Source organism: Desmodus rotundus, chromosome 2 (genome assembly GCF_022682495.2).
Source record: "Desmodus rotundus isolate HL8 chromosome 2, HLdesRot8A.1, whole genome shotgun sequence".
Classification (NCBI taxonomy): domain Eukaryota; kingdom Metazoa; phylum Chordata; class Mammalia; order Chiroptera; family Phyllostomidae; genus Desmodus; species Desmodus rotundus.
In genome coordinates, this window is record NC_071388.1 from 34001293 (window position 1) to 34014964 (window position 13672).

The window sequence follows — 13672 nt, forward strand, 5'->3', positions numbered from 1 at the left end:
ATGTTTTTATGTCTAAATAATATTTCATTGTGTGTGTTGTGTGTACACACACACATATAACCACACCTTTATCCATTCATCCATTGATGGACACTTAGATTGTTTCTACATCTTAACTATTGTAAATAATGCTGCAGTGAATGTAGGGATGCACATATCTTTTAAATTAGTGTTTCAAATTTTTTGGATAAATACCCAGAAGTGGAATTCCTGGATCATATGGTAGTTCTATTCTTAGTTTTTTAAAGAATCTCTATACTATTTTCTATAGTGGCTGTACCACTTAACAATCCCACAAACAGTATACAGGGTTCCCTTTTCTCCACATCTTTCTAACACTTGTTATTTCTTGTCCTTTTGATGACAGTTATTCTAACAGGTGTGAGTTGGTATCTCCTTGTGGTTTTCTCACTTTTTTCATATTTAGTGATATTGAACACCTTTCATGTGCCTATTGGCCATTTGTATGTCTTTGGGAAAATGTCTATTCAGATCCTCCTGTCCTTTTTTAAATCAGGTTTTTGTTGTTGTTGAGTTTTATGATTTTTTTAATATATTTTGGTTATTATCCCCTTATTGGATGTATGGGTGGCAACTATCATCTCCCATTCAGTAGTTGCCCATTCCTCTTGATGATGGTTTCCTTCACTGTGCAGAAGCTTTTTAGTCTGATGTAATCCCAGTTGTTCATTTTGCTTTGTTTCCCTTCCTTTGGAGTCAGATCCTGGAAAACATTGTGAAGACCCATGTTAAAGAGCTTAACCTCCTGTGTTTTCTTCTAGGAATTTTATAGTTGCAGGTTTTACATTGTAGTCTTTAACCTATTCTGAGTTAATTTTTGTGAATGGTATAAGATTGTAGTCTACTTTGATTCTTTTGCATGTGGCTGTCAAGTTTTTCCAGCACCATTTATTGTACATACTCCTCCATTATATGTTCTTGGCTTCTTTCTTGTTAATTAATTTATAGAAGCTTTTAAACTTGTAGTACTTATATCAGTACAATAAGCTTTAATATACTTTTAGTTCTGGCTGGTCTTTATTTATTTTTCAGGTTCTAGGCATCTGTGCCAATTGATGTATTTTGTTTACCAATTAACTCACTCATTAGTGAGAAGTTTATAAAATATTTTTTTTAATTAACATGAGAAGAAACTTATAAACTTTTGCCTTCAATTATGTCAGATTGTGACTATTGATTATTGATTTTAAGTCCCATTGTCTAAGGGTGAAATACTTTACAGATTAATGTTTTTTTTCCTTCTTCCTAGTCAAAAGATTTGGTAAAAACCTACCCTCCTTTTGTAAACTTCTTTGAAATGAGCAAGGAAACAATTATTAAATGTGAAAAACAAAAACCAAGATTTCATGCTTTTCTGAAGGTAATATACATTCTTTCAAATAAAAATCTAAGAATAATATCTGAAGGAATTTATTAAAATTGTGCTTTTAGTAAAAATGTGTTCATGTAAGGACATCTTGATGTTATCTGTTAACTTTAGCTGTACCTGAGAGTGGCAGTGATGTTTAGCTTCTGAAGATTTCACATACTAGGTAGCAGGTTCCAAGAGTCAGCTGAGTGAATGAGAATGTTGTATATGGTTATTATTATTATTTTTTAAGTTATTCATGTTTTAGTTCTCAAACACCTAAAAAATTTCCAGGGTGATTTTGTTTTGCCTTTAGTGATTTATCCTCCCTTATCAATGCTTTGCTTTGTTTATCCAATGGTGTCAGCATAATTAATGTTTTTTAAAAGATTTTATTTATTTGTCTTTAGAGAGAAGGGAAGGGAGGGAGAGATAGAAACATTGATCAGTTGACTTTCGCATGCCCCCAACTGGGGACCTGGCCTCAATCCAGGCATGTGCCCTGGCCGGGAATTGATCTGGAGACCTTTCAGTTGGTGCGACGACACCCAACCCACTGAGCTACACCAGTCAGGGTAGCATAATTAATATTTTAAAACATTTTTTCTTGTGAATGATACAGATTTAAGAGTAGCTTAAGATGAAATATATAGTAGTGTATAGAGGAATTCACTCTCTGGTTAAGATGTTAACCCTTGGTTGGCCAGGAGGTCATTTCAGGCCTTGGAAGATTTTTTTTAGCTACATTAATCTGCCACTGACCAACTGCCACCCCACCTCTGCAATTAGTCATCAGGGTACTAATGATCATGTATAATCTGATAAATGTAGGGTGTCTAGTGTTTGTAGGGAACATTTGTTAAAAATTGTTTGAATAAATTAATTCCTTTCAGATAAACCAAGCTAAACCAGAATGTGGACGGCAAAGCCTTGTTGAACTCCTCATCCGACCAGTACAGAGGTTACCCAGTGTTGCCTTACTTTTGAATGGTACTTGCCTATTCGTTTTTCAGACCACTTTGGATGATGTAATGGAAAGGTTTTGTTTTAAAAAATTGGAAACTCTTTTTGTTTTCATAGTTTTCTTAGATTTCAGCATTAAAGTTTATGTCTTTTACATAGATAACATCTTTATGGATAGTCTTAATCACTTGTGTTACAAAAACTTAGTCTGGCTTAAAATGCTTTATTTTTTCTGATATCAATTATATTGACTAGTATTGCACTTTTTATCTCTCCACTAAAAGTCTCCTTACATTTCATGGTGTATCAGTATTTTAAAATCATTTTATTCTTATGTAAACATTCCATTCACCAAAAAAAATCACAAGGCAAGAGGTGATTCATATGTCTCGAGTTATTTGGTTCTTTTTTGAATCATAGTAAAATTTTGTATACTTGGTCTTCTGCTTACTTCTTTTTCTTAGATTGTGCAGAACACTCTCCAAACATTCATTTATTTTAGGAGTTAAACTACAGATATCAATGCAAGGGAGTTTTACAGCAGGGAGTTAATTTTTATGAATGCATTTTGCCTGCAGTAAAAGGCAAGCATATCTATACATTTAGCTGACTAAGGCAGTGATCATGTTAGGACAGTGTCAGTTTTTATATTATAAAAAAAATTTAAGTATGAAAACTAAATTACAGACAGGAATAAGTTTGTAATAAAACATTTTGATTCTCAAAAACCTTAACTACAGTAGGATGTATAGCTAACAAGGAGGCTAATTTTGTAACTGTTTAATTTGTTTTTAATCTATTTTCTTAAAATATTTGGGTTAATATGAATTATAGTGTAGCTTAAAAATTGAAAATTTTTGTTCTCTTTAAGTTTATGTAATGTAGTTTAAAATTATTAGCTGATACAATGATTTCTAGTCTTCTTTTTTGAATATATTTTATTGATTTTGCTATTACACTTGTCCCAATTTTTCCCCCTTTGTCCTCATCTGCCCAGTACCCCCATTCCCTAATGCAAACCCCACCTCACCTTAGTTCATGTCCATGGTTCATGCATTTAAGTTCTTTACTCAATTTCCTGTACTGTTCTTAACATCTTCCTGTCTATTTTGTACCCACCAATTATGCTTCTTAATCCCTGCAACTTTTCCCCCATTTTTCCCCTTCCCCCTCCCAGCTGATAACCCTCCAAATGATCTCTGATTCTGTTCCTGTTCTGCCTGTTATCTTAATTTGTTTTTTCAGATTCAATTGTTGATAGTTGTGAATTTGTTGCCATTTTAATGTTCATAGCTTTGATCATCTTCATTTTCTTAAATTAAGTCCCTTTAACATTTCATATAATGGCCTGGTTGATGACGAACTCCTTTAGATTTACATTGTCTGGGAAGCACTTTATGTGCCCTTCCATTCTAAATGGTAGCTTTGCTGGATGGAGTAATCTTGGTTGTAGGTCCTTGCTTTTCAACAATTTGAATACTTCTTACTAGTCCTTTCTTGCCTGTAAGTTTTCTTTTGAGAAATCAGCTGATGGTCCTAAGATTCTCTCTTGATCTTTTTTTTTTTTTTTTAAGATTTTATGTATTTATTTAAAAAATTATGTATTAAGATTTTTAGAGAGAGGGGAAGGGAGGGAGAAAGAGAGGGAAAGAGACATTAATGTGTGGTGACTCTCATGTGGCCCCCACTGGGGACTGGCCCACAACCAATCGAACTGGCAACCCTTTGGTTCACAGTCCTTGCTCAATCCACTGAGCTACATCAGCCAGGGTTCTCTCTTGATCTTTTAATCTTTGGGATTTTAATTATGATGTGTCTTGGTGTGGTCCTCTTTGGGTCCAATATCTTTGGCATTTCCTGTGTTTCTTGGACTTGTATGTCTATTTCCTTTAACACATTAGGGAAGTTTTCTTTCATTATTTTTTCAAATAAGTTTTTTCAACTTCTTGCTGTTCTCCTTCTGGCATCCCTATGATTCAAATTTTAACACGTTTGGAGATGTCCCAGAGTCTTCTTATACTATCCTTGCCAGCATTTTTCAGAGGAGATCGGGCGCTTTCAGGGTGGTATGGCTATAGGCTGTATAGCATTTTTAAGTCTTAGGGAAAACCACTGAATTTTTGTTAATCATGGAAAAAACATTTTATCATTACAGACCTTAAGAAGCATACAGCTGAGGAGAATCCTGACAAAAGCACTCTAGAAAATGCTATTGAATCACTAAGGGAAGTAATGACGTAAGTGCATTTTTTCAATTTTTTATTCTTCCTTGGGTTTAGAATGGAATTGATAGAACAATTAGAGTCATAAATGGAGAGAAAAATATCAATAAATATTTGTAAAATATTGAAGCTATTTTTCTAATAGTGTAGTTACACATTAAAATGATGAGAGTATTATAAGAAAACTGATTAATCAAAAACACTTATTTCTTAAACTATTAAACTATTATGCACAGAGAATAGCAATGGTTTGCAAAATTTAAAATGTTATAATTTACTAATAGACATTTTCTTCATATGTCTCTAGTCATAGCTTATTTTTATCTTCATATTCATATAAACTGCCCAAATTTATCTTGGGAATTTGACAATGGTGGAATAAAAATAAAAGATTTATAATACTCTCTTCACTTTACTGTTAGCTTTTTGTCTCTTACCTTGAATTTTAAGGGATTAAATTGTCAGGGATGGTTGGAGATGTTAAGAAAAGCATAAACTCAATAAAACTGACTTGGGGCCTTGATTGTTACAAACTTGTAGGCATAGTTCTGCTCAGAAACAATCTTTTCTGACTTATGATTACAATTGAGAACAAGGTTGGTATTGTTTTGTGTCATAGAGGGTGAGAGCACTTCATTTCTTAGGACTTTATGTATCAACATATTTAATAGATTTGAAGGAATGATTTCTGAGATTCCATGAGGTGTGTCAATATGAAATATTTCTTAAAATACTTGCAAAGGAACTGTTAGCAAGGAACTTGCTAGCTGCAAGATGAGGGGCCAACAGTGAAGTCACACTCAAATTAGTGAATACCAGTTTCTCTTGTTACTGACAGTTCTGTGCATGTTTTGTTTTTTGCTTATTCAGTATTTATGTGTTCATCAGCCAGTCTTCTTTCTTTTGATTTATTTTGGGGCCAGGATAATAGTTTTTTTCAACACTTCATGCTTTAACAGACTCTGACACTACTTACCTTGATTCTTTCAACAAACTGTTTGGAGTAGGCAGTCATCGTTAACATGTTTTCACAAAAGAGAAAAGCTGAGAGCTTGTTACTTGCCCAGTTTCTCTGTTTAGTGTGTATCATACTCTACCACTTTTATTTTGATAATAGCATATGCTATTTGTTATTTGGATATAATAGATTTTGGTAAACACAGGTTGTAAAGTAACCTAACTAGGGAATAGACTACTCATTAGACCTGTTGCCTGCTTTGGAGTAGTGTCAAGTGGACCACTCTAGGGATAATGAACCAAATTCATAAGATGAATGATTAAAGATTCCTTCTTTTTCAACATTATTAAGCATCTTGAGACCTTACAAATCTTCCTAATATATCTCTATCCTAAATGACTTGCTCGTAGTAGATTTTTAGTAGATGTTGAATTATAGAAACTGCTATTTTAATGTTGAATTGTGATGCTGATATATTAATCTTACATAATTTGACCATATCTGAATTCTTGAGATTCTTGAACTAAGCATAGAGATTATGCTTATTGTGGTTGATTGAAACAACTATAATCTGTTAAGTAAAGGAAATAAGGAGACAGCACCAATTAAATAGTCCTTGCTATTTATTTAAGCAAAACAAACAAACAAAACCCTAAAATTGTATTCTAACACCATTAATTACATATACTTATTTATAAACATTAATTTGTTATAGATTTATGTTTCAATAGTTTCAGCATGTTAACTGTACATGTTTAAAATATATTTTGATTAACTGACATATATATACTCCCACAATATCATCACCACTGTCAAGATAAGGAACATTTCTGTCACCATAAAAGTTTATTAATAGCCTTTTGTATCACTTTTTCTGCTTCTCACTGTCTAGTCTATCCCAAAGCAACAACTGCTCTTTTTTTTTTTTAAACGGTATAATTTGCATTTTCTAGTATTTTATTTAAATTAAATCAAACAGTATATTATCTTTTGTCAGGCTTTTGTTTTTTTACTCTGCATAATTATTTCAAGATTAGTCCTTATTGTTGCTTATATCAATAGTTCATTCTCTTTTACTGTTTTCCATTGCATGGAAATTCTACATTTATCCATTCATATGTTGGTGAATGTTTTGATTGCTTTCAGTGTCTGGCTGTTACAAATAAAGCTGCTGTGAACATGGGTGAATAGATCTTTGTATGGACATATACTTTCATTTCTCCTGGATAAATACCTAGGAGTAAAAATTGCTAGGTCATACAAGTATTTAAAAATTTACCCTACTATTTCCAAAGTGGTTGTGTTGTTTTGCATTCTCACCAACAGTGTATGTTAAGTACCTGAGTACCGGTGGCTCCATGTTCTTACAAACTCTTAAGTATGGTCATTCATTTTAATTTGTGGAATTATAATGGATGTGTGGTGATGCATCTCATTGTAGTTTTGACTTGCATTTTCCCTAGTGATAAATGATGGTTAACATTTTTTCATGTGCTTACTTGCCATCCATATTATCTTCTTTGTGATATGTACATGTGTGTTCAAATCTTTTGTCTACTTTTAAAAAATTTGGGTTCTTATTTTAGAGTTCTTTAAAAAAACTTTCTTTTAAAAAAGTTGTTTAAAAGGGGGCTTTTGTCAAATATGTGATTTGCAAATATTTTCTTGTAGTCTAGTTTGTTTTTATTTTTTTAACAGTTCCTTTGAAAAATGGGAGTTCTAGATTTTTATGGAATTTAATTTATAAGTTTTTTTATTCCTATGGGTAGTAATTTTGTAATTTTATCTAAGACATGTTGATCCTGGTCTAACCCAAGGTTACAACGATGAACTGTTTTCTTCAAGAAGCTTTCTATTTTTAATTATTAGATAAAAATCATAGGTCCAGTATTCATTTTTAGGGAGGGAGGGATTTTTGGTATAAGGTTAAGGTATAGATCTATATTTATTTTTTTAATGGAAATTTGTTTTATCACTCTTTGATGAAAAACCCAACTTTTCCCACTGAATTAGTTTTGCACTTTTGTTGTAAATCAGCTGACCATAAATTTTTAGACTCTCAATTCTATTTCATGTATCTGTATGTCTGTCTGTATTATGCTAGTACCATACAGTTTTGATTACTGTGCTTTGTAATTTAAGTTTTAAAATTGGGAAGTGTGAGTCTTCCAAATTTGTTTCTCCTTTTCTGGAAGTTTGACTATTCTGGATCCCTTGAATTTTCATTTTGCTTTTAGAATCAGCTAGTAAATTTCTGGAGGTAGGGAAGAACAGTGGGGAATTTGATAGGGATTTTGTGTAATCTGTACTTCAATTTGGGGAGTATTGTCATCATACCAATAGTAAATTTTCTGATCTGTGAACAGTTATTTCCATATATTTAGTTCTTTAACTTCTTTCAACTATGTTTTATAGTTTTCAGAGTATGAGTTTCATACTTGTTTTATTAAACTTATTCCTAATAGTTTATTCTTTTTCATGCTATAGTAAATGGAAATGTTTTCTTAATTTCATTATTGGACTGTTCACTGTTAGTGTATAGAAAGACAATATAGTTATATATGTGTTGGTCTCGTACTCTGTAAGCTTGCTGAACTTATTTTAGTTCTAAGTTTTTTTTAGAGAACTCTTTAGGACTTACAGTAAACACAATTCTATTATCTGCAAATAGAGATAGTTTAATTCTTTTTTTCCAGTCTAGATGCCTTTTATTTTGTTTTCTTCCTAATTGCCCTGGCTTGAGGCTCTAGTACAAGGTTAAACAGGAGCTGTGAGAGCAAACATCAACAATTACTGATTTTAGAGGGGAAAGTATTCAGTCTTTTACTATTAAGTATGATGCTGCCTGTGGGATTTTTATAGATTACCTTTATTAGGTTAAGAAAGTCCTCATTTATTCCTAGTTTGTTGCGTGTTTTTATCATGAAAGGGCATTGGATTTTGTCAAATGCTTTTTTGCATCTATTGAGGTTGTCATGTGGTTTTTGTCCTTTATTCTGTTGGAATGGTGTATTGCATTAATTGATTTTTAGAGAGAGGGGAAGGAAAGGGGGAAGAGCCTCTCCTACGCCCCCAACTGGGGACCTAGCCCACAATCTTGGCATGTGCCCTGACTGGAAATTGAACTGGCAACCTTTCTGTTCATAGGCTGGCACTCAGTCCACTGAGCCACACCAGCTAGGGTCATCAGTTGATTTTTGATTATTAATTCAAGCCTATATTTCCAGGATAAAAATCTCACTTGGCCATGGTGTTTAATCTATTTTATATCTTGTTGAATTTGGTTTGCTAGTATTTTGTTGAGGATTTTAGTGTCTATATTCATAAAGGATATTGGTATATAATTTTCTTGTAATGTTTTTGGCTTTAGTATCAGGCTAATTCTGGTTTTACAGAAGAACTTGGTGTTTCTGCCTCTTCTAATTTTGGGGGTATGAAATTTTTAGGTCTTTGGTAGAATTTCATAAATGAAGTCATTTGGGCCTGAGCTTTTTATTGCAAGAAGTTTTAAAATGTCTAATTGAATTTGTTGTTATAGGTCTATTCAGTTTTCTATTTCTTGAATCAGTTTCTGTACTTTGTGTCTTTCTAGAAATTTGTTGATTACGTCTTAGCTATCTAATTTGTTGTTCATTGTGTTTTATAATCTTTTTAATTGCTATAAGGTCAGTAGTGATGTCCTGCATTTTATTCCTAATTTTAGTAGTTTGAGTCTTTTTCTCTTTTTTTTTCTTGGTCAGCTTAGCTAAATGTTTGTCAGTTTTGTTGATTATTTCAAAGAACCATCTTTTAGTTTTGTCAGTGTTTTCTCTATCACTTTTGTATTCTCTATTTCATTAATTTCCACTCTAATCTTTATGACTTCCTTTCTTCTGCTTGCTTTAGATTTAATTTGATCTTTTTTCCCCTCGGTTTCTTAAAATGGAAGGTTAGGTTATTGATTTGAGATAATTTTTAAAATTATCATATGCATGTATAGGTGTAAGTTTTTCTTTAAGTATTTCTTTACATGTATCCCATAAATTTTGGCACGCTGTGTTTTGTTTTTATTTATCTAAGTATTTTCTAATTTCCCTCGTGATTTCTTCTTGACTCATCGATTACTTAGGGATGTGTTATTTAATTTTCATATATTTGTGAATTTCCAAAGTTTCCTTTTTAATTTCTAATTTCTTTCCACTGTTTTCAGAGAATATAGTTTATATTATTTCAGTCCTTTAAAATTTGGGGGGGCTTATTTTATGGCCTTAACTGGAAACTGTTCCATGCACACTTGAGAACAAAGTACATTTTGCTATTGTTGGGTGTTGTATTTCCATCATTTTACTTGCATCTCATTTGTCTTTGAATTTAGATATGTCTGTTATAGATAGCACTTAGTTGGCCAACTTACCTTGTTTCCTGTCACAGAGGAATTGACTTCCAGTGTCTTGAGAACCCTTGTTTCTTTATATTTTGACGGTGTTTTAGTTGTTTCAGGCAGAAGGGTACTATATTTAGCCGTGTGTAATGTGCACCTATGTTTTTGTGAACATTATACATGGGATTATTACACCTATGGTATGTAATCATTATACCCGTGCATAATGTGCATCCTTATTTTTCCCTCAAAAGTTTGGGTAAAAAAGTGCATATTATACATGGCGAAATATGGTACATGCTTTTCTTATTTCATCTTGTCTGGAAGCTGTGGTCTTAGTTTTTGTTTCAATGAAATAATTAGAGTATGACCAGGGAATAACTTTAATACAATCTTAACTGAACTTAAAACTGTTAACATGAAGATTATATGGGTATAATGCATTTTAGGAAGTGTATAGTTTTAAAAAAAAACAAACATAGTAAGGAGTATGGCAAATGCTACTTTTCTGAAGGGTCTATGGAATTTTTTAAAGTGTAATTTTAAAATTCTTTTAAGATTCTTTTAGGGAATATTTTAACTGATTCAGTTAATTGGAATTAAGATAAGCTCACTGGAAGCACTTATATTTGTAACATGAGATGTATTTGTATGCAGTTTCTGTATTCTGTTGTTTTAAAAGTTAAAGTTTTAAAAATAACCTTATCAATTTTTCAGACATATTAATGAGGATAAGAGAAAAACTGAAGCTCAAAAGCAAATTTTTGATGTTGTTTATGAAGTAGATGGATGCCCAGTAAGTATTCATTTTCAATGACTGTCACTTTTTCTTTCTTGTATTTAGATTCTACAATTTTAATGTAAACAAATCTATAATTTTTTAAATTATAATTTAAAAAAAATTTCTTTCTCTCAAGTGATCTATTAACATTTTCAATCTCTACAGGCTAATCTTTTATCTTCTCACCGAAGCTTAGTCCAACGAGTTGAAACAATTTCTCTAGGTGAGCACCCCTGTGACAGAGGAGAACAAGTAACTCTCTTTCTCTTCAACGATTGCCTGGAGGTAAAGTTGTACCTAATATAATATTAGTGCTGCTGATTTGTGTGACTTCCTTCAATGTTTAAAACCAAGCTTTGATTAAAGTATTAAATATAAGTTTAAAGTAAGGGAACTTAAATAACCACACTTTTTGATTGAGACCAATTATTGATTTAATACTGTTTATTAATGGAATGGTTTTAGAAGACCTAATATTAAGAAATATCACAAATTTTCATGACTTCAAATTTAAGTTAGAATGAAAATTTAGCTTATTTTCATGCATATAAGTGAAGAATTTTAGGAACTTCTTATGTATATTTATAAACAATGTACAAAATAATTATGAGTTTATTTTGAAATTTGTGTAGGTGTGTTTCAGCAAAGAAGTCAGTATTTTCTCGAAAAGAGAGATAACTTGGTTATTTAATATCATGAGCTGTGATTCCCTCATTCTTCCTGAGTCAGCAGGGTTTGGAGTGTGTGAATGGCCAGTATATCAGATGGCATACAATGATTCTAAGTCTAAAATTCTCATTTAAGTTAAGCTTTTCCTCCATATTATTTCTACAAGCAGACTGAATTACGTTTGTATGCTTTTTCAACTCTTTTCTTTTATTCTGTTAATAGTATATTTTTAAATACTTAAAGAGCCTAATGGGGTATATAAAGAAGTATATATTCCTTCATCTCAGGATATAAAGCTGTTCATTTTGATAAAGTGGATATTAACCAGAAGACCAATTTGACATTTCTGTTATTGGGTAGCTTTGTTGCTTTCATTGAAGAGATTTGATGGGCTTCCTAATTATTTATTTATCTATCTCTGTCTTTTTATTGAATTTATGAGATGCACAATTCTACAACATACCATTTTTGGACTGTATTGTGTGTTCACCACCCTTAGTCTTATCTCCATTTACTACTGTTTATCCTCCCTATGCCCTCCTCTACCTCTCCCCACCCCTCCCCCAGCAGTCACCACATTGTTGTCTGTGGTCCATGAGGTTTTTTTTCCTTTTTGCTCCATCTCTCCACCCCTTTACTCTGTCCTGCCCTCTCCCCACTCCAGCTGTCAGCCTGCTCTTTATCTATGAGTCTTTTGCTTGTTAGTTGATTTTGTTCATCAGATTCCACATTAAGTGAAATCATATGGTATTTGTCTTTCTCTGACTGGCTTATTATTCACTTAGCATAATGCTCTCCAGGTCTATCCATGCTGTTGCAAAGGGTAAGATTTCCTTTTTATGGTTGAGTAGTATTCCTCTGTGTAAAAAATGTACCACAGCTTTTTTATCCACTCTACTGATGGACACTTGGGTTTCTTCCATATCTTGGCTATTGTAAATAATGTTATAGTGAACATAGGGGTGTGTATATTCTTTCAAATTAGTGTTTCAGGTTTCTTCGAATAAAAAGCTTATTTTTTAAATTATGTGGAAAAAAATCAAGGTAATATCACTCTGACAATGCAGTAATTATTCTTTTCAGAAGACTATACCTCTTTCTTTTTTCCTTTTCTACTTATTTTCTAGTGTTGTGCTCTTGCGTGATGTATATTAATATAAAATACAAGGGAATCTTAGAGAGTAAATCATGCCCAGTCACCAAAAGTTCACTTGTGTTAAATGCAGAGTTTTGTTCTTGTGAGGTTAGTCAAAAATAATACTTTCATTTGTTCAGAAATGGTACAACACACAAAAGTAAAGACAGTGAAAATACTGTACACAATCTACCATACCCAGAACTGAGGAAGTTATAAGAAATCATGAGGCAGGTAATGCAGGACTTCTTGTCTGTTCTATAATAAGAAATTTAGGCTGCTCTGCCTTTGAGAACAGGAGCCAGGTGGAATCAATTACGAATCATATTTACTTCAGTTTGCATTGTCATGGGGTTCTTTCTGTCCATAGTTTGTCATTTACTTCTATTAGCTTCTATTAAAGCTCTTTTATGTTTTTCCTGTTGAAGTCCCTAGGTCATCTGGCTGTATTCGTCTAATTGGTTAGGTTATCTGTACTTCACTACTAATCCATTCTGGTTTGTATCCTCTTAATCTTGAGAGAGTTGTGGCTAACTTTAAATTTTTGATCTTTCATCCCCTTCAAATTCCATGAAGCCTTCTATAACTGGCTCACTGACTTAACTTCCACTTTAATTCCTGCCATTTGTCATTCCCTGTAGCTTTCAGTTGATTATGTGATACTTTCAGTCATTTACCAGTGGCTTTTTGTTCTACTCTCTCTTAGCTGTCCTTGTCTCAGAATCTCAGTTACTAAAACAGCTCTATTTTTAACATTAAATTTGGAACTAAAGATTTATAATCCTAAACTCTTATTCTTTAGCTTATATATCTAAAAAACAAACAAAAAAAACAAGCAAACATAAAACCCAAGCCTCTAGGCAAATTGGAAATGAAGAGTATGGTAAAATCTATAATGACTTCTCTTAAATATAGCATATGATGTTTTACTGAATCTGAAATAGTTTACTATTTAAGAATATATTTTCCTTTTATATTTTACTTGTGTTTTGATTTTTTAACTTGACACAAAGTATGTTTAAATATCAGTGAAAATATTTAAATATTAGTGAAAAATATTTATTGCTTATTTCCATTCTATTAATATAAGTGAACTTTTAATATTAGCTGTACAACATAGATCTGTGTCATATGTCTGCTTCAGTGTGTATGTGATACTGACTGCCTTTTGGGCTTTTCTAATTAGCCAACACAGGTAGGTATACTTTTCAGCCA

The 13672-nt window shown here is 32.2% G+C and overlaps 1 protein-coding gene across 4 annotated transcripts in view; it reads left to right on the plus strand.

The window, feature by feature from the left end:
- The window catches only part of ECT2 (epithelial cell transforming 2), a 52499-nt gene that overhangs the window by 22130 nt on the left and 16697 nt on the right, over positions 1-13672 (plus strand). For all 4 annotated transcript variants that reach the window (XM_024560579.4, XM_024560584.3, XM_024560587.3 and 1 more), the window contains 5 exons: positions 1271-1381; positions 2263-2359; positions 4488-4569; positions 10590-10668; positions 10819-10938. In XM_024560579.4, the coding sequence (XP_024416347.1) occupies positions 1271-1381; positions 2263-2359; positions 4488-4569; positions 10590-10668; positions 10819-10938 (489 nt within the window). The remainder of the gene's footprint in view (positions 1-1270; positions 1382-2262; positions 2360-4487; positions 4570-10589; positions 10669-10818; positions 10939-13672) is intronic.